At 39.8% G+C, this 20,008-nt stretch overlaps 1 protein-coding gene across 1 annotated transcript in view; it reads left to right on the top strand.

The window, feature by feature from the left end:
- Positions 1–20,008, top strand: part of LOC147022173 (uncharacterized) — a 52,414-nt gene that overhangs the window by 20,245 nt on the left and 12,161 nt on the right. Inside the window, exons 5-9 of the mRNA XM_085892828.1 lie at positions 2,132–2,229; positions 4,880–5,000; positions 12,437–12,515; positions 12,890–13,123; positions 17,978–18,058. Coding sequence (XP_085748954.1) covers positions 2,132–2,229; positions 4,880–5,000; positions 12,437–12,515; positions 12,890–13,123; positions 17,978–18,058 — 613 coding nt within the window. The remainder of the gene's footprint in view (positions 1–2,131; positions 2,230–4,879; positions 5,001–12,436; positions 12,516–12,889; positions 13,124–17,977; positions 18,059–20,008) is intronic.

The raw sequence follows: 20,008 nt of genomic DNA, 5'->3' as shown, positions 1-20,008 counted from the left end.
TCACAGTCCCTGCCAGTCAGTCTGGGTGAATTTCCAGACTCTACGACACTGAAGCAGTTCTCTGAGAATAGCCAGCAAGATATTGACTCTCACAGGCACATGATCAGATGAAAGACAGTTTAAATCACTGCATATGAGGAAGATGGAGTTGGGATAGGGAGTTATAAGACGTTCCCCTTCCTGTCAACAGCACCTAGACCTTCTAACAGGGATGACTATTTAAATCCCCCTTTCTATCAGGGACTAATGGGGAGAGGGAAGGGTGTGGGGGACATGGAGATGGAACGTGGGGTGATCATGGAGGGGGCGGGATGCTGGAGAGGTGGTAGGACACTGTGGAAACGAAGAGGGGGCGGGATGCAGGTGAAGCAAAGGGGGAGCGGCGGAGCGAATGAAGTAATGAGGCAGGGTGGAAAAGGAGGGGTAGGGAAATGGGGCGGATGGACACATAATCGGAGGAAGCCGAGCATTGTAGGGAAACCCGGGTGTGAAGATGACATGGTGGAGGGTACTGATGTGAGGGAGTTTGTCATCATACTTCCACACAGTACAAAAAGGGTTGGATTTAAGGATTCCAGGGGTGGAGAGACGAAGACGAATATCAGGATTGGGATGGCAATGATGACTTGAGGCACAAATAAAGGCAGCGCGATATGAACATGATGATGGATGAGGCACGGGTTTACGAGTCATCCAGAGATGGATAGAGGGGGTGAAATGGGAATCAGATTGGGAGAAATATGCGAGGAGATTGCTGTTTAAAATGGTTTAAATTGATAAGAAGAGAAGAGAAGAGAAGAGAAGAGAAGAGAAGAGAAGAGAAGAGAAGAGATCTTAAAGAAAATGTTTTTTTGGGGGGGGGGGGGGTTTGGTAAATTTGTATGAAACAGAAGGTTTAAAGAAATTAGCAATGTTTCTGTTTTTGCGGGTGTGTTTCATTAATAATCATCTTAAAAAGTTGCTTGGTACTACAAAACTTTAATATAGACATAAACTGAGACATTTTGAAGGATATCATCATAAAAAGAAAACCACAAAGCTTTTCGTTGTGCTCTCTTCAGGTGAAATTCACACAAAGTGAGTGAGTAATGATGAAGAACAGTCTAGTAGACGTCTATCAACAGTCAATTCTGATTTGTCGTTCTCTACTGATGCCTCCTCACCTCCCATGGTCTAGGTGGGAAGGAGCCTGTTCAGTGTTCAGCTCTTAAATTGGAGGTTGCAGAGTCCGAGGCGGAGCCGCTAAGACTGTTGTAGAATCTTCTTCATGAGACGAGTTCGTGTTCCTCTTCTGCTTTGCACAAATTGGCAAAGCGAGTGGTCAAACTCTTTTTGCCGACATAACATAGGGTCCATGGAATAGATAAATGCCGCTTCTCGTATTCTAGCATTCTAGAATACTCGAATGTCCTTCAAAGTGTCTCTGTTTATGTCTTTATTAAAGTTTTGTGGTCCCAAGTATCTTTTTAAGATGATTGTTAATGAAACACACTCGCAAAAATACAGAAACCTTGCTAATTTCTTTAAATTTTCAGATTTCACTGCAGATTTTGAGAGTTATTTAGTCCATGACATCCGATCCTCAAATCCATAAACAGAAGGTATAAGGAAGGCATTAAAGTGAGGGTTCTGTATAATTGTACAGAGATGATTGGGACACATTGTGGGGATGGAAAACAGTTGGAGTCGGAGGTGATTGGGGGGAAATGAAAAAAAAAACCTGTTAGGCCAAAAACTTTCCGAGTCTGAGATGAAGTTGTGAAATATGTAGAATGAGCATGACAAACCTAAAATCTATGGCAGAACAGACTAATCCAGAGCAATGACTTAGCTCTTTGGGAGCAGATCTCTCAGATGACCAAGAGAAGCGACCATGGCCAGGTAACCAAAAACGGATTCTTTGAGATGATGCCGTATTAGACATGATGACAGCTACTTTGGGCTGAAATATTGAAATTGCTTTTAAACCATTTTGCGATCAGCTGTCCTCATTTTTGTCTAATCCTTTGAGCTGTTAGTGCTTTCTTTCAAAGTTTGTTGTTTTGTTTTTTTGTTTTTTTGTTTTTTTCTTCTCCCAACTGTGGTCTCAGGTTAAGCTCTCGATGTTCCTTTTTTTTAAACCTTATTATAGGCTGCGCCATCTGCTGAAATCCGCTCATTGTGGATCCAGCTTCTCTGGAAGTGCATGCAGCTTCCTCGACCAGACAGGAAATATTCTGCGATATCTTGGTGAGAAACACCATTTCCCAAAGGTTGCACCTCCTCAATACTCGTAGCATAATCACCTATTATATGTTTATACAAAACATCTGTGAACAAAGTACATTGTTGGGTGGATTCACGTCCAGGAGAGAGTGCATGGTAATGTGGCATTACTTTTGGCCCAGAATTTGACATTCAACTTCGTGGAGAGTGGAGGGGTTGCCATTCTAACATTGGTGTTATAACAATAATCTTCATAACGATCATCATTTTCTGTGGCTGTATATTTGTCAGAATGCCAAAACATTTTCTTATGAGAATAAATGATTGTTCAAAGGACCAGTATCTACACGACATGTAAAATAAGGCCATTTTATGTTGTAGAGTCGAAAGAAGGAAATCCAGAGCAAATGAGAACGGCACTCAGTGGAGCGCATACCTCTGCCAGGCTGAACACTGATCAGTTTACGTTTTGTATTCCACTGATGCATCCGGATCTTAACCAAAATGTACAGTCATGGCTAAAAAATATTGGCACCCTTGCACTTTTTTCAAATAATGCACCATTTTTCCAGAAAATTGTGAAAATTAATCAATTGTGTGGTATCCACATATTTATTTCTTTGGTTTGCAGTGGAACAAAACAAAAAAAAGCTGGTAATTTACTCAATCTTAGCTTATTCCGCACAAATCCTAAAATGGCCCGGACAACAATATTATTGGCACCTTTTAGAAGTTGTGAGAAATAATTTGATTTCAAGCAGGTGCTTCTTCTTTACTTTGGAATAGAACTCGCCTGTGGTGAGTTGCAGGCGTCTGCAATATAAAAATCACTCGTTCAACCAGTTTGAACAGGGAAAAGAAGTCATTCTGCTGTTTTGTGTCGGTGTGTGCCCCACAATGAGCATGGAGAAAATAAAGAAAACTAGAGAATTGCCTGAGGAGGTCAGACACAAGATTGTAGCCAAGTATGGACAATCTCAAGGCAACAAGTCCATCTCCAGAGACCTTGATGATCCTGTGTCCACCATACCCAATGTTATCAGAAAGTTTAAGGCCCATGGCACTGCAGCCAACCTCCCTGGATGTGGCCGCAAGAGAAAACTTGATCGAAGATTACAGCGAAGGATTGTTCGAATGGTGGAGAAATCACCTTGATAAACTGCCCAACAGATTCAAGCTGACCTTCAGACACAAGGTACAACAGTTTCAACTCACACCATCTGTCTCAAACTCAATGAAAAGGGGTTCTATGGTAGGAGACCCAGCAGGACCCCACTGTTGAGAGAGAGACAAAAGAAAGCCCAGCTGGAGTTTGCTAAAACACACCTGAACAAGCCAAAATCCTTCTGGGAGAATGTCCTGTGGACAGATGAGACCAAATTAGAGCTTTTTCGTAAAGCACATCATTTCTATGTTTACAGAACACAAAATGAAGCCTACAAAGAAAAGAACACATTCCCTGCAGTCAAACATGGAGGAGGTTCAGTGATGCTTTGGGGTTGCTGTGCTGCCTCTGGCACAGGGTGCCTTGAATGTGTGCATGGCATCATGAAATTACCAAGGAGTTTCGGTGCTCAATGTTCAACCCAGTGTCAGAAAGCTAGGACTCTGTCGAAGGTCATGGGTCTTGTAGCAGGACAATGACCCCAAACACCCTTCTAAAAACACCCAGGAATGATTCAAAACAAAACGTTGGACTGTTCTGAAGTGGCCAGCAATGAGTCCAGATCTAAATGCCATTGAACACCTGTGGGGAGATCTGAAAACAGCAGTTGGGAGAAGGCACCCTTCAAATCTGGGAGAACTGGAGAAGTTTGTACAAGAAGTGTGGGCCAAACTGCCAGTAGAGCAGTGTCGGAAGCTCATTCATTGCTTTAGGAAACGCTTAACTGCAGTTATTTTGTCCAAAGGCTGTGCTACCAAATATTAAGTCGAGGGTGTCAATTTTTTCAATGCCATTTCTTTTTATTCTCTGATTTAAAAGGATATATTAAGTTCTGTAATATTAACAATGAAATAAAGAATTGTGGAGACCAACAATTTTGTTAATTTCAACTTTTTTTTTTTTAGAGAAAATTGTGTTATTTGAGAGTGCAAGGTTGCCAATATTTTTGGCCACGACTGTAATAAGCTTGTTCTTGTCACCCACCAAACTCATCCTCCAAGTTTCATTTGCAGACAACTTTTTGAGATATAATTTGTGGCTCTATCTCTCAATGGTGAAGAATGAATTTTAAAATTCTCGTATCCGGATCCGGATCTTCACCAAAATCGAGTCATTTCCTTATCACACCCGAGCTGTCCACCAAGTTTCATTCAAATATATCTATAACTTTTTGAGATATCATGCTCTATATCGTTTATGGCCCGATCTCTCAATGGTGAAGAACCACTGAAAGAGTTCTTGAATCTGGATCCAGATCTTCAAGAAAATGGAATAAATTTGTCCATGTCACACATCCAAACCTATCCACCATATTTTGATTGAATCCGTGTATCAATTTTTGTTGTTGAGATATCCTGCTCCCAAACAAACAGCCAAATGGGTGAAAACATAATCTACGTCCGCCTTTGGGTGGTGGAGGTAATTGAGCAATTTAAGTCATCAATGATAATGAGATGAGATGTAAATGATCAAACTAATGGAGAACAAAATATTTTGATTCCTGTGCAGGCATGACATCCCTCAGTTGATGGAGAGGGCTGCAAGGCTTTCGCATATTGTAGATGACACGCAGAGTGTGGTGTTGGGTGTTAGCAATCAAAGACACATGCTCCGCAGCAAATCACTCCAGGTGAGTTTGTCCTCCTTTCATTGATCGCTCACTTTTGTTTCAATTCTTCTTCATGTTATTTGCTCTTTTATTATTCCTCCTAATTGTTCTTAACTGAATTAATATCATCTCTTTGGACATTCCTTGTTCGTCTATTCAATCCCAGGAAATGCAGTACCTATAGAAAGTCTACACCCCCCCCCCCACCCCTTTCAAATTTTTCACCTTTTGTTGCCTTATAGCCTGGAGTTAAATTGCATTAAATCAGACTGTTTCCACCTTTACTTACACATCATAACCCACAAATACAGAAAATTAATTAAAAATACAAAACTAGAATATCTTGGTTGGATAAGTGTCCACCCCCCTTAGTTAATACTTGGTGGAAGCACCTTTGACAGCAATTACAGCTGTGAGTCTGTTGGGATAGGTATCTATCAACTTTGCACACCTTGATTGGGCAATATTTTCTCATTCTTCTGTACAAAACTGTTCAAACTCGGTCAAGTTGTTTGGGGAGTGTTGATAGACAGCAATGTTAAAATCACGCCACAGATTTTCGATTGGGTTTAGGTCGGGGCTCTGACTGGACCACACAAGGACATTTATGTTTGTGTTCCTTAACCACTCCAGTGTCACTTTGGCTGTGTACTTCGGGTCGTTGTCGTGCTGAAAGGTGAACTTCCGTCTCAATTTCAGCTTTCTTGCAGAGGGCAGCAGGTTTTCTTTTCGGATTATTCTGTATTTTGCTCCATCCATTTTCCCATATATCCTGACAAGTGCCCCAGTCCCTGCTGATGAGAAAAATCACCATAACATGATGTTGCCACCACCATGCTTCCCAGTAGGGATGGTGTTCTTTGGGTGATGTGCTGTGTTGGGTTTGTGCCAAACATAACATTTTGCATTTCAGCCAAAACGTTCCATCTTGGTTTCGTCAGACCACAAAACATTTTGCCACATGGCTTCAGAATCTCTGGAGTGTTTTTTTTTTTTTTTTGCATTTCTGAAATGGTACTCAAGGTGGGATTTTTAGCCGCGTCTCGCGTAGCGAAGGCTGGCTCTAAGAGAGCTTCTTCTTCTTCTTCTTCTTCTTCTTCTTCTTCTTCTTCTTCTTCTTCTTCTTCTTCTTCTTCTTCTTCTTCTTCTTCTTCTTCTTCTTCTTCTTCTTCTTCTTCTTCTTCTTCTTCTTCTTCTTCTTCTTCTTCTTCTTCTTCTTCTTCTTCTTCTTCTTCTTCTTCTTCTTCTTCTTCTTCTTCTTCTTCTTCTTCTTCTTCTTCTTCTTCTTCTTCTTCTTCTTCTTCTTCTTCTTCTTCTTCTTCTTCTTCTTCTTCTTCTTCTTCTTCTTCTTCTTCTTCTTCTTCTTCTTCTTCTTCTTCTTCTTCTTCTTCTTCTTCTTCTTCTTCTTCTTCTTCTTCTTCTTCTTCTTCTTCTTCTTCTTCTTCTTCTTCTTCTTCTTCTTCTTCTTCTTCTTCTTCTTCTTCTTCTTCTTCTTCTTCTTCTTCTTCTTCTTCTTCTTCTTCTTCTTCTTCTTCTTCTTCTTCTTCTTCTTCTTCTTCTTCTTCTTCTTCTTCTCTCGGCTCTTTTATGTACAGGATCCGGATCTCCTTAAATACTAAACACCTGTACACATCCTCGCATTGGGGGTGCCTTTTGAGAGCGTCTATCATGAACTTTTAAATATATTCCGACATTTCCTTTAAAGTTTCGAAAAGTTCACGTTACTATTTAAAGATTATTCCATTTAATGTGTTGTAATTTCGTAAATACATGATTTTCTCGTCATTAACAGGAGCCTCCATGACTGGTCTCGCTATTGGCTCCATCAAGGCACGTGACGAAATATCAGAAGTTGTTATTGCCTTTAGGACGCGGCTCTTGGACACATTTGTCCTTGTTTGAGTAATGGCTTCCTTCTTGCATACAGGCCAGACTTTTGGAGTACTTGGGATATTGTTGTCACATGCACACAGTGACCAGTCTTTGCCATTAAGGCATGTAGCTCTTTCAAAATTGTCATTGGCCTCTTGGTGGCCTCTGATCAGTCGTCTCCTTGCTTGGTTATACGGTTTGGAGGGACGGCCTGATCTAGGCAAGGTGTTGGTGGTACCATACACCTTCCACTTCTTAATGATTGTCTTGCTGTGCTCCAATGGATATTCAAGACCTTTGAAATATTTTTATACCCATTCCCTGATCTGTGCCTTTCCACAACTTTATCCCAGTGGTCTTTTGAAAGCTCCTTGGTGCTCATGGTCGAGTCTTTGCTGTGAAATGCACTACCCAGCAGAGGAAATCTATAGGAACAACTGATTTTATTCTGAAATAATCACAATCATTACAATTTAACACAGGTGTATGCTAATCGACTTGGTGTGTGATTTTGAAGGTGATTTGTTACACCTGAGTTAATTTGTAATTGTTATTATAAAAGGGGGGGGCACTTATCCAACCAAGATATTCCAGTTTAATATTTTAAATTAATTTTCTGAAATTTGTAGTATTTGTTTTTCACTTGGAAGTTTTGGGTTACAATGAGCAAATAAAGGTGGAAAGAGTCTGATTTACTGCATTTTAATTCCAGGCTATAAGGCAACAAAAGGTGAAAATTTTGAAAGGAGGTGTAGACTTTCTTTAGGCAGTGTGTGTGGAAGACAGTGCACAGTGAAGGTAATAAATTATGTCGAATGAGGTAGCATTATATGTATTTCATTTTCATTCATGTGTAATACGCACAATCATCAGCAACCCTCAGCCCCCATTGGCTGCACTATGATGTTGCAAGCAGGAAGCTTTTTTTCTTTGTAATTATTTATCTGAATCTGTTATTTCTGCCAATATATGCCTCTGCCTGATCCAACTCCAGGTACCTGTTGATCCCATTTGAGGATTTCAAGATTTTCTTATCTTCTTAGATAACATTGTGTGTGTGTGTGTGTTTGTATATATGTTTATGTATGTATGTATATATATATATATATATATATATATATATATATATATATATATATATATATATATATATATATATATATATATATATATATATATTCAGGGTGTCTCAAAAGTCACTTAGGGATTTCAAAATTAAATATCATTTCTGTTTTTTAATCATTTATGATTGTTTTTTTTTGCTCCAAAAGAAAATTTACAAAATGGAGATAAATTTGCTTTATTTATGAAAAATGATGCAGCTGAGATGTCCTCCATTTTCGGCTTCACAGAGACGGGCTCTTTCGACAGCATTTTCCAAAACAGAGGACAATAACTCTGGCTGCAGTCCTCGAATTTCTGCACAGATGTTATCCTTGAGCTGCTGAATTGTATGGGGCTTATTGATGTATACACGCTCCTTTAGGTAACCCCAAAGAAAATAATCTGGAGGTGTCAAATCAGGAGAACGTGATGGCCAATAAATTTCTGAATTTCGCGAAATGTTTAGGTGTCCAAAAATTTGCCTTAGAAGCTCCACCGTGGCTCGTGCCGTGTGGGCAGTGGCTCCATCTTGTTGAAACCACATCACAGGTTTATCCTTCACTGCAGGATGCACAAAATTATCGAGTATGGCTTGATACTGCTCACTATTGACCGTCGTTGCACTGCCATCCTCATTTTCAAAAAAATAATGGCTGATAATCCTTTCTGACATTACACTACACCAGACAGTGCATTTGAGAGGATGCAACTCACGTTGATGAATAGCCCAAGGATTCTGTAATCTCCAGAACCTACAGTTCCTCTTATTCACCAAACTTCAAATGGGAATGAGCTTGATCGCTCATAATCAGTTCATGAACAAATTAATTTTCTTCATTGACCAACCTCTGAATTTAAACTGAGTAATTTAAGCGTCGTCGATGATCAGTCGGTTTCAACTTTTGCACCAATTGCACTTTGTATGGGTACAGGTGCAAATAGTTTCTTAGTGTTCAATACAGTGACATCCGAGATATCCTCAGAACATCTGCGTATCGATGTTCCTGGTTCTCCTTGAGCACTGTCCAGTACACGTTCACGATTAATCTGCGAATGGACTGAACGTGGTGTTCCAGATCGTGGAAAGTCACTTACTGACCCATATTGCTGAAAACGGTGAAGCAACCGACGAATCATGAAATCTGAAGGTGGTTTTCTGGCATTGAAGTGTCGGCAGTATGCTCTTTGGGTGAGAATAATTGATTGATGAAATTTAAAATAAAATTCCACAATTTTGGTTCTTTGTTCAGTTGTGAATTTTTCCATGGGTAATTTTCAAATGTTAATCTAAATTCTGAAAAGAAAAACAAATTATTAAAAAACAGAAATGTTATTTCATTTCTAAATCCCAAGGTGACTTTTGGGCCACCCTGTGTGTGTGTGTGTGTGTGTGTGTGTGTGTGTGTGTGTGTGTGTGTGTGTGTGTGTGTGTGTGTGTGTGTGTGTGTGTGTGTGTGTGTGTATATATATATATATATATATATATATATATATATATATATATATATATATATATATATATATATATATATATATATATTTGTATAAGATTGGGGCGGTTGGGATTACACATTTTACCATGGGACGGTTTCAGAAAACGTACAGTTTTACAGGGGAATTTGATCATGCTCGAGTGTGATTACATGACTCCAATGTGCACGTTAAGCGAATAAGAAGGTAGCTTCAATATAAATTTTGCAAGAATCCATAGGCACTCCAAACCTGACGGAGATTGTTTAAATGGATATCCTTAGATTAAGCTTGGCAGGGACACAGAACGAACAGGAAATTAGACAGAACTGTGTGGTGTAGGTGTGTGGTCTTCGCTGTTGTGAAGTGTCAGAAGGCACGCTGCAGGCTGGTCTTGCAGGTTGGCAAGATGCCAAAGGCTCTTTGCAGCAAGGTCTTCTCTACAGACCCTTTAGCACTCATTTGACATGTCTTTTGTTATCTATTTTCTCTCGCTGGCATATATTGTTGTCTCTCTCTCTCTCTTGCGTCTTTCCCTTGCATCTGCCTGTGTCTGTCTCAGTATGTGAGCACCGCCGTCTTTTTCAAGAACATGACCTAACTATATGAATGACTTTAACACTAGTTTGTGATGATAATTCAGGAGTTATATCTGTGATGGGACAACATAGCATCGGTGGACGTTAAAGACCCCATGGTGTCCTTCGTGAAGATTAGGTAAGCTATCGCCGGCACTACAACCAAATTCCTACCCTAACCATCGGAGGGTACTGCATCAGCGGCACAGCTGCGCCCTCAGCCAGTGATGCTATTTTACAGCCTTGTGCTGAGTACGAATGAAGAACAAAGGAGGTGAGACTCTGCCAACTGCACAGTTTGGTTATTTAAAGCCACTGTTTCCAAATAAAAACATCCCCAATATCAAATGGACCTCCCCAGAGCATATCACAAATAAACAAATTAATTCTGCATCAGCAGCAAGTTCAGATCATCTCCAGAGAAAGTCAGAGCATCCAGCGGTGCAGATGCTATAAGTGACCACTTGGCCCAAGATTGATGAAAGATTTTGCCTAAGAATGATGCATTCCTTCACGTGGATCTATCCATTGCATCAATTTCGTGCAAAACCAAGCATTCTATATCTTTATTGATTGTATCCATGTTTTTTTTGTTTTTTTTAGGACGTCTCTCATCGCTTTCTTCCTTCTATCACGAGCTTTATTGCTTTCTTTGCTACTTCATCTTCTGATCTTAGTTGTGCATGAACATACTAATCAAGTCTTCTCTTCCAAAGTTATTTTTATTAACATTGATTTTTAATCTCTTCCTGATTTCTGAGCTCAGAATTATTTATTTCAGAGACACTCCATTCATCCATCCCATCATTCTCATCAGTTATTTCCATTATCGTTACATCTTCGATCCGCAGTACGCACATTTCACTTCCTTGCATCAACACTGGTCTGTTCCAAGCTTTATAAACTCTGTGACAGATAATGGATTGGTTTCTGCTTCATTATATCACCTAGTTGTCTCCACTGATTCCAAGCTGACGTTATTCTTGATCCAATGACTAATTCTGCCTCTCTTGATTCCTTTACCATGTCTCCAAGGTAACAAAAACTTTTGACCTTTTCTAAGTTTAATTCTCAGCTCAAAGCATTTCTTTCTATAGTTTATATTATTCTTCAAATGATTGATACTCAATAATTTTCACATGTCATTCCATACCAACTCAACCAGAGCTGTTGCACAACCATCTCAGATTTTGCTCTAAAAACAAAAATCATATGGGGATTTTGTGTCTGCTGAGTTCAACAACACTGCCCTGCCTATGTTGGATTGAATTCTGTCCATCTCTTTTTCCACATCCTGAAAATAACAAGAACTACTCTCATTATTTACCCTGAAACTATTTTAACAATCAGTGATACAAACACAACCAAATGGCACCATCATGGTAAGAGGGTTTCTTTATCCTATCAAGGTATTTTTTTCAGCGTGAAATGCATTTGCTGCAGGAATATGGTACCACATTCCAAACATCCTGAGCCACCTCTGCCTGGAATAGATGTGGGCACCACACCTTCCTGATATGAATGTCTGGTAACATGGATTGGAAGCTGTGGAAAATCTGACCTCAGCCAAGTCATCCAAAAGAGCTGCAACAAAATCTACTCTATATTAGGCAATACCTGGATCAGACTGTCATACAGAGTATCATTGATTTGATGTCTTTACAGGTTCAAGCACTGCATTGTGCCAAAGAACATTTTATAGGTAGTAATATATGCAAGTTTATTGGAACAATTGCAAGCCGATGTCTGCCCCTTTGGGCAAGCATTTAAATGTGAGGGCATTGCCAATTACAGGCCTGTGTCCCACCTTCCACGATGGCGTTTAATGGAGGGCATGGCCAATTGCATGCCTTTATTTGCCCCATGGGATGGAGCTTGAGGAAGGGCCTAGCTTATTGTATATGTAGTTTATTGAAGGCCTTTGTCCACACCTCTGAGGATATTTAAGGGAAGGTATTGCCAATTGCAATCCTGGGTCTGCCTCTCTCGGAGGCAATTTAAGGGAAAGTGTGGCCAATTTCAGGCCGATGTTTGCCCCTCTTGGGTGGCACTTGAGAGTTTGTGGCCCATTTCGAACCTCTGTCTGGCTCTTTGTAAGGATGATATTTTCATCTCTCAGGAAGGATGGTGTCCCTCCATCTTAAAGGGCATTTAACATCTGAGCATGCATGGCTTCTGTTGGTCCCTGATGAAGATCACTCTTTGGCTGAAATGTTGCACTTTCTTGAGCCTTTGTTTTTGTTTGGCACTCGTTTTGGTTTTGCTTTCCTGATTTTCACTCCGAATGGTTGTCACAATTTTGCTGAATTTTTCTCAAAATATCTTTTCAAAAATTTTGACTTTATGTTTTTTATTGTATAACCCCAGTTTTAGTTTTGGAGCTTTTTGCCGGACCAACCCTCCTAACAGCAATTTTGTTGACTTTTTTTGCAGGGGTTCTCAAACGTTCTTTCATTCATCAGGCCTAACTATCGGTGCAGTTCCCGTACCGCATCTGATTCTTCATCTGATGGTGAGATCATCTAAATTGCATTGCCCAACACGGTGTACCGAGTTGAAAACCTACTGTAATTACTTTACTTTTATCCGAATCCTTCACATCGCTCAATAATGATGTGAATGAAACTTTGAGTAAGCTGCAATGATGTGGATAGATCTACTAAAGGCAGATATTTTACATATCTTTTTTTTTTTTTGAGATGTATCAGGATCATGTTTTTTTTTTTGGAAGAATATCTTGGTACAGTTTGACAATCATCATATTAATCTGCAGCTGGTGTTGGGTAAAGTGTGAACTGAAGTGTTGGTTTATAATTGCATTCTTCAGTGCAGATTGCTTAATGAAGTTTAACTTTGTCGATGCTCATTTAATTTTTGTTCTTGTAGAGGACTTTCAAACTAACCGAGATAGCCTTGATAGTGGCCTTTCGGACTCCAGTACAAAGTTCCTGGTAGATGAGGGAGAGGCCCAGCATGCTGCTCCAGCATCTACTCCAGTTGTTCCTCCAGCATCCACTCCAGCTGTTCCTCAATATACTGCACAGACATCCACTTCAAATGTTCTTGCAACATCTGTGCCAAATGTTCAGCCAGCATTCTCAAGGCAGCCACAACTCAAAGGTACAGATTAACAAGTAAAAAAGACGTAAACTGTCATAGCCCCCATTGTTTTAGTAATTTTGCTGTGCGGAGTTGGAGCTAGCCCATATTTATGTACAACAAAAATGGCCGCCAGTCTACCAGTCGGCCATCTTTAATCTGATCACAAAATAAAGTGAGGTGCACTTGTATGTCATCATGTACTGTGCTTGTGCCAAATTTGAACAAAATCAGACCATGCATGCCTGAGAAATGGTTGGGGATGCATTTGAGTAACAAAATAGCTGCCAGTCGGCCATCTTAGATTTGCTCTTGAAGGAAAATGACTTGTATATGTAAGTCATCATTCCTTATCTGCGCCAAGTTTGAACAACATCGGTAAACGAATGTCCGAGAAATGGTTGAGGACGTGTTTGACACCGGTTTTTTTTTTTTACAACTAAAATGGCCGCCAGTCAACCATCTTTGATCACAACATGAAACAAAATGATGTGTCTATGTACACCATCATGTGTTGTCTTTTTGCTAAGTACGAATAAAATTGGTCCATACATGTCCAAGATATAGTTGTAGACGCACACACACGCACGGACATGAAAATTGAGACCAAATCCATAAGCTCCCGTTTCGGACCAAGTCCAATGGGGGTTAATCCAGATCCGTCCACAACTGTTTGAGATATCCTGCACACAGACAGACAAATAAACACACAAACAAACAAGACGACGTCGTGCAGAACATGATACTTGCAAAATCCATAAAACAAATTTGACCTCCAAAATAATTGGTGGTCGATTTAATGACCAAATGTGCAACTTCTCTTCAAATTTCAAGGGAATCAGATGAAAATTGAGAATTTTAGAATTTGGCCTATGTTGACCTTTTGGCCCATGGGAACCCCCAAAATAATTGGCTAATTGAATTCAATGACCTGAAATATAAATCTTCTTCAAATTTCAAGTCAATCAGATTGAAATTGAGATTTTAGAAATACCACCTTAGTTGTTGACCTTTGGCCTATGTTGACCTTTTGACCTCAAAAACAATAGGCTTCTTCCTTATGACAAACTATACCATGTGGTGAAGTTTCGTGAAGATCGGTTTAAAATTGTGACCTGTAGATGACAAACAGACAAAATAACAAAATCCACTGACCAATATACTTGAAAAATCTTTGATTTTGCAACAAACAGACAGACCGAAAGGGGTGAAAACATAACCTCCTTCACCCTCGGTGGCAGACGTAATTAGCATGGACAGATGTACAGACGGATGGACAACCCGAAAACATAATGCCACCAGCGACTTCGTCAGCAGAGGCATGATAACTCAGGATATAGATTTATGGAAAAGAAAATTATTTCCCATCACCACCAGGTACTGTATTTGATAGCTGCTGCTGGATACTTTGTCAAAAAAGGAAAACAGCACGTCATGAAGTTGGACTTGCAGTATGTACCCTCATACATGGCAGACAAAATTTTTTGTGTCCAATGAAAATACTGGTCCGAGTGAATGCAACCAGGACTGGGGATTTTAATTGTATATTTTCATGCCATCCAATAGGTTTCAGCTTGTAATAGTCCTGACGCTATCCCAGCAACAGTGAATCTGGGAGGCCAGTTAATTTTGGATGCTCGTGGGGTCAGGGGTGTGTGTGTGTGCCTGTGTGTGTGCACGCCTTGTACAATCCAATGTTTATTCATTTTTAGCTCTGAAAACTGCCGCTGGACAGTAAAGCTTTGATGTTTACTGGCAATGGGGCAGTTTATTACCAATTAATTATTACCCCACCGAGTATTACCAATAAACGTGGAAAAACATGGCAGAAAAACATTGTTCTCTTGCACTTCTGGTTTCATTTGTCATTCACACACATCTCTGGCGTCTTGTCGAATACATTCAGCCATTGCAGCAAAAGTCTTCCACATCGTTTTCAGGCTGAACACAGCAAACTCTGTAATGGCCTCTATTTAATTCACACTGGTGTGAACGCGGAAATGTACATGTGACAAAAGTTAGTGAGATAGAAATTATCATCAAAGCTTATATGCTTGGTTTAAGTATGAATAGGTAATGCCCCTAAGAGGAACACATAATGAGAAGAGATCATTCATCCGATTAATTTGATGTGCAAGTCAAACTGATGAGCAGACAGTTTGGAAGCAAGCATGCAATCACCGAACTATTGGGGGTGTGACAAGGGCGAACTGATGAGATTTTGGTGAAGATCCGAATCTGGATCCGGATCTGATAATTTTTTAAGTGATTCTTCACCAGTGAGAGACCGGGCCAAAAACGATATATAGCACGATATCTAAAAAAGTTGTGGGCTGATTCGGATGAAACTTGGTGGCAGGTTGGGTGTGTGGCAAGGACGAGTCGCTTCAATTTTGGTGAAGATCCCAATCCGGATCTGGACACAAGAATTGTTAAATTTTTTTACGTAATTCTTCACCATCGAGAGATAGGGCCAAAAACGATATAGTACTGTATAGCATGATATTTAAATAATGTATTGGGCCAGATATGTATTGGGCGCATTGTGTGGCAGAGGAAAGCGCTCTTCCCAGTGCCCTTCTAGTTTTCTCTCTTTTCTCTGCAACCGCTTATCCGATTGACATGAAAGTTTCACCAGAGGTGCATCTACTCATCTGGAATGTTTTTTATAATAATTATGACGTCATAGGTCACGTGGTGTGGCAGCCATGTTTGAAAAAAGGGAAAAACTATTTCTGAAACGGCTCGAAGAAACAAGGAAATTTACAAGGAAATCTAACACAGGTGGAGGCCATTCAGCCCATCATGCTTGCATGAACACCATACTAATATATCTACATAAAATCCGAGGAAGAAAATGCAAAAAAATGTTTATAATTAATGAAAAAAATTTGTTTGCTTTTTATTTATTTATTTATTTATTTTAAAAATTATTTTATTTTATTTTTGGTAGTTTTGTAAGCTTTTTTTTTCTTCCCCTCAGGAGAGGGGGCATGGGCTTAGTTAAAAACACACATCAACCACTCAACCCCCCTTGACAAGACCCCCACCAACATTACTCCGTACACATGCACACAATCACCCAACAATGTTCAAACTACCTAAAAGTCTGATCAACATCCCCCAACCCCTCTATCTCCATAACTTCCAGGTACCTATCAAATTCTAATTTAAACTTATCTACTTTTTCTACTGCCACTACCTTTCCAGGGAGACCATTCCATGCATTAACTACTCTCTGAGTAAATGTCCTCCGCCTTGGTACCGTCTTACTTCTCCACTTCTTGATTCTCAGGCTATGGCCCCTGGTCCTATCACTGTCTATTCTGTTGAATAATTCATCTGCACTTATTTTATCTCTACCTTTCATTATCTTAAACATCTTTATCATATTTCCTCGTAACCGCTTCCTTTCTCGTGAACAAAGCCCTGCCTCCTTCAGCCACTCCTCATAGCTGAGTCTAGCTCGGCCTGGAATCGATCCAGTAGCCCTGCACTGAACCCTCTCCATGGTGTCTATGTCCTTCCGGAACTGTGGTGACCAGAACTGCACACAATATTCTAAATGTGGCCCTCACTAAATTCCTGTACAATGTTAACACCACCTCTTTTGATTTATAATTGATCCCCCTCCGAATACAACCTAAAACCCTATTGCTTTGCCTATAGCTGCCTGCTTCCCTCCCGTATCTATTACCACCCACAGATCCTTCTCCTGTGTGACACGCTCGAAAATTACCTCTTACATCATGTAATCTCTATTTTCATTGTTCTTTCCCATCCCCAACACCTTACACTTGCTCAGGTTAAATTCCATCTGCCAATCTTTTTCCCAATCCCCGATATGAAACATTACAATTATAATCCAGCAGTCATGGGTAATACCGTATGTGCTTTAAATTTCAACCTGATCGTATGCATCGTCTGGCAGCCAGAATTATTTAATATTTTTAATCTGGGTTCAGGGATTTAAATCAAACTTGTTTAATGATGTCATTGGTGGCTTTGTTGTGACGTCATAATTGCACACGTCGAACGCTTTATCCGATTAGTATGAAAGTTTTTGAGGGTCATCTAGAGCTAAATTATATTGGGGCGGGGGGGATGATGACGTCATCAGTCACGTGGTTTGGCAGGCATATATATATATATATATATATATATATATATATATATATATATATATATATATATATATATATATATATATATATATATATATATATATACACACATGTTTTTTTTTTTTTACATAAAAACCTTTTAATTTCTCTGAATCAGCTGAATAGATCGAGGCGAAACTTTACAGGTATGATTGCCAATCCATGAGGAACAAAAAGTTCTCCACCTCTGACGTTATCGGTCACATTTTTGGCAGCTATGTTTTTTTTGAAGAATAAACCTTTAAAAACCTTCTTTTCCAGACTGGCTTGACAGATTGAGGGGAAACTTCACCCACATGTTCCCCCAAGCCTTGGAGATGCCAGAGTGTTGATGAATAATGAATAGGTCACATGGTCTGGGAGTCATATCGGTTTGAACAAAAATCTTAAAAAAATTATTTCTCTTGAACCGCTTCATCAAGCAACATGAAGCATCAGTTATGATCTCGTAGTCATGGGGAATATATGTGTTAAATTTAAACCTGATCGGACACATGCTCTGTCAGCCAGAATTATGTAATATTTTTAATCTGGGTTCAGGATTTAAATCAAACTTGATACCAGTATATCTAATGATGTAATAATGTGGGCTGAGGCATATCTGGCGATGTCACGACGTCGAAGAGTGCCCTTCTCGTTTATTTTACTTTATGATAACCGCCCCCAACCAAGGAATAACTTGTTTGATGGGGGCTTGTGTTTTTACTTGCAGATGATCGTCCGGACAGCTTGCTCGAAGGACCAGCAAATGAACCCTTGTACGATGTGCCCAGGCGAAGCAATGACATAACAGGTAGAGTGGTGCCTTCATGACTGTAAAGAGATCTCCAATTACAGATTGTTCATAAAGTGCTCTGAGATAAGTATATGATGCTAAATAATTAATCTGCTGGATTAATAAGTGTCATTCTACTTTTTTTGTAATATCATCATGCTTGTGATATTACAGTATACCTTCCAATATTGTGGGGGTTAGGTTCCTGGAAAATATCGCGATAGTTAAAACTGTGATCGTGGAAACCAAGGGCCAATGGGAAAAGAGGGGTTCGAGAAAATATCAAGGAAAATCGACGGCAGCCAGAAATAAACACATCGTAATTGAAATAAACATGCAAATATACATATAAAGCATGTTAAAGGCCCGGTCACACCTTGACGTTTTAGCCAACGTATGCCGATTTTTGAATTTTTTTTCTAAAACACTGGCACACGTTGAATACGTTATGGGTAAGTTTTGATAACATTGAGAGCACGCTGAAAAACACTGCCATACATCGTTGAACGTTGGCTTTAAACGTTGTACTTTTCGGTTGTCCTCAAATTTTTTCATGCTTGAAATTTCACGATGTATGCCGGTGTATGACTCACACGTTCCGCTTCGCTGGCCACAAGTTGTATGCACGGTCTGCGATCGTTGACAGACGTTAACACATGCTACTTGTAAGTTAATCATAAGTTGAGACACGCCGAGGTAATGTTTAGCGTACCCGAAACTTATTTCTAACCTATGATTAACGTGTTGTTGGCACGTTACGCGATCGTTGCCACACATCGACAGACGTAACTTTTAAGTTACTCATAGGCTGAAAGACGTCGGTATAATGGATCGTCCTTGCGTCAGCGTCCACAGCCACGGCCAGGACACTTATTTGCAGCATTCTTCAAACTTTTCTTCGGCATGACGAGGATGTTCACACTTTGATGTCTAGCTTGGCTATGATTCCAATTGTCCATCGGCAGCGTCTATTTAAAATAGTCGAGTTTGAGCGTTTTAACACGTTCAGAAGAAACGCTTCAAATTTCCAAACCCCAGCGTCAAAAAACAAAGGCGAGTGACAGCAATTTAAATCGTTCATTGTAAACAATGAAAATAGCAGAGTGGTACCGTTTAAAAGTCGTTGAGTGTAAAAAAAATCCAATTGTTGAGCGCAAGCGTCTACTTTCAATAGTGGGGTTTGAGCGATTTAGCACGTTCAATAGAAACGATTAAAATTTCTGAGCGCCAGCGTCAAAAAACAAAGGCGAGTGACAGCAATTTAAATCGTTCATTGTAAACAATGAAAATAGTTGAGAGGTACCGTTTAAAAGTCGTTGAGTGTAAAAAAAATCCAATTGTTGAGCGCAAGCGTCTACTTTCAATAGTGGAGATGCAGCCATTTAAATCGTTGAGTGGCAGCCTATGAACCAACCCGTGGACACGCGGACGCAAGGACGATCCATCATAACCCACACCCTCCCCCTCACACTCACCTACTACTGCCAACATGAACAAACTACTACTAATACTAATACTAATACTAATACTGATAGTGATACTGATACTGTTACTGCTGACATGGACATCGACTCAAAAAGGAACTCGAAAACACTGTTGGGTTCCCCTTTTATGAACACCATTTTTATATACCAATTTTTTTTTTATACACCATTTTTTTTTTGTCGACCGGAAGACGTCATTGGAATACGTCTACATACGTCGATGTGTGTTGGGACTACGTAAAGAATTGGTTCAAAGCACGTCAAACATAAGTTAGAAATAAGTTTCGCGTAAAAAAGACATTACCGCGACGTGTTTCGACTTATGAGTAGCTTATAAGTAGCCTTTGTGGACGTGTGTAAGCATCCACATATCGTGTGTAAAACTTATCCCCATCGCATGCGGAACGTGTGTCATATGCCGAGTACGTCGTAAAATTTTGAACATGTTTAAAATTTCTTGACGTACTCTACTTACTACAGCGTA

This window comes from Eptatretus burgeri, chromosome 8 (genome assembly GCF_056783735.1).
Source record: "Eptatretus burgeri isolate ZD-2024b chromosome 8, Ebu_testis_v1, whole genome shotgun sequence".
Taxonomy (NCBI): Eukaryota; Metazoa; Chordata; class Myxini; order Myxiniformes; family Myxinidae; genus Eptatretus; species Eptatretus burgeri.
Note: the sequence above shows the minus strand (reverse complement) of the source record. Positions and strands in the feature narration are given on the sequence as shown.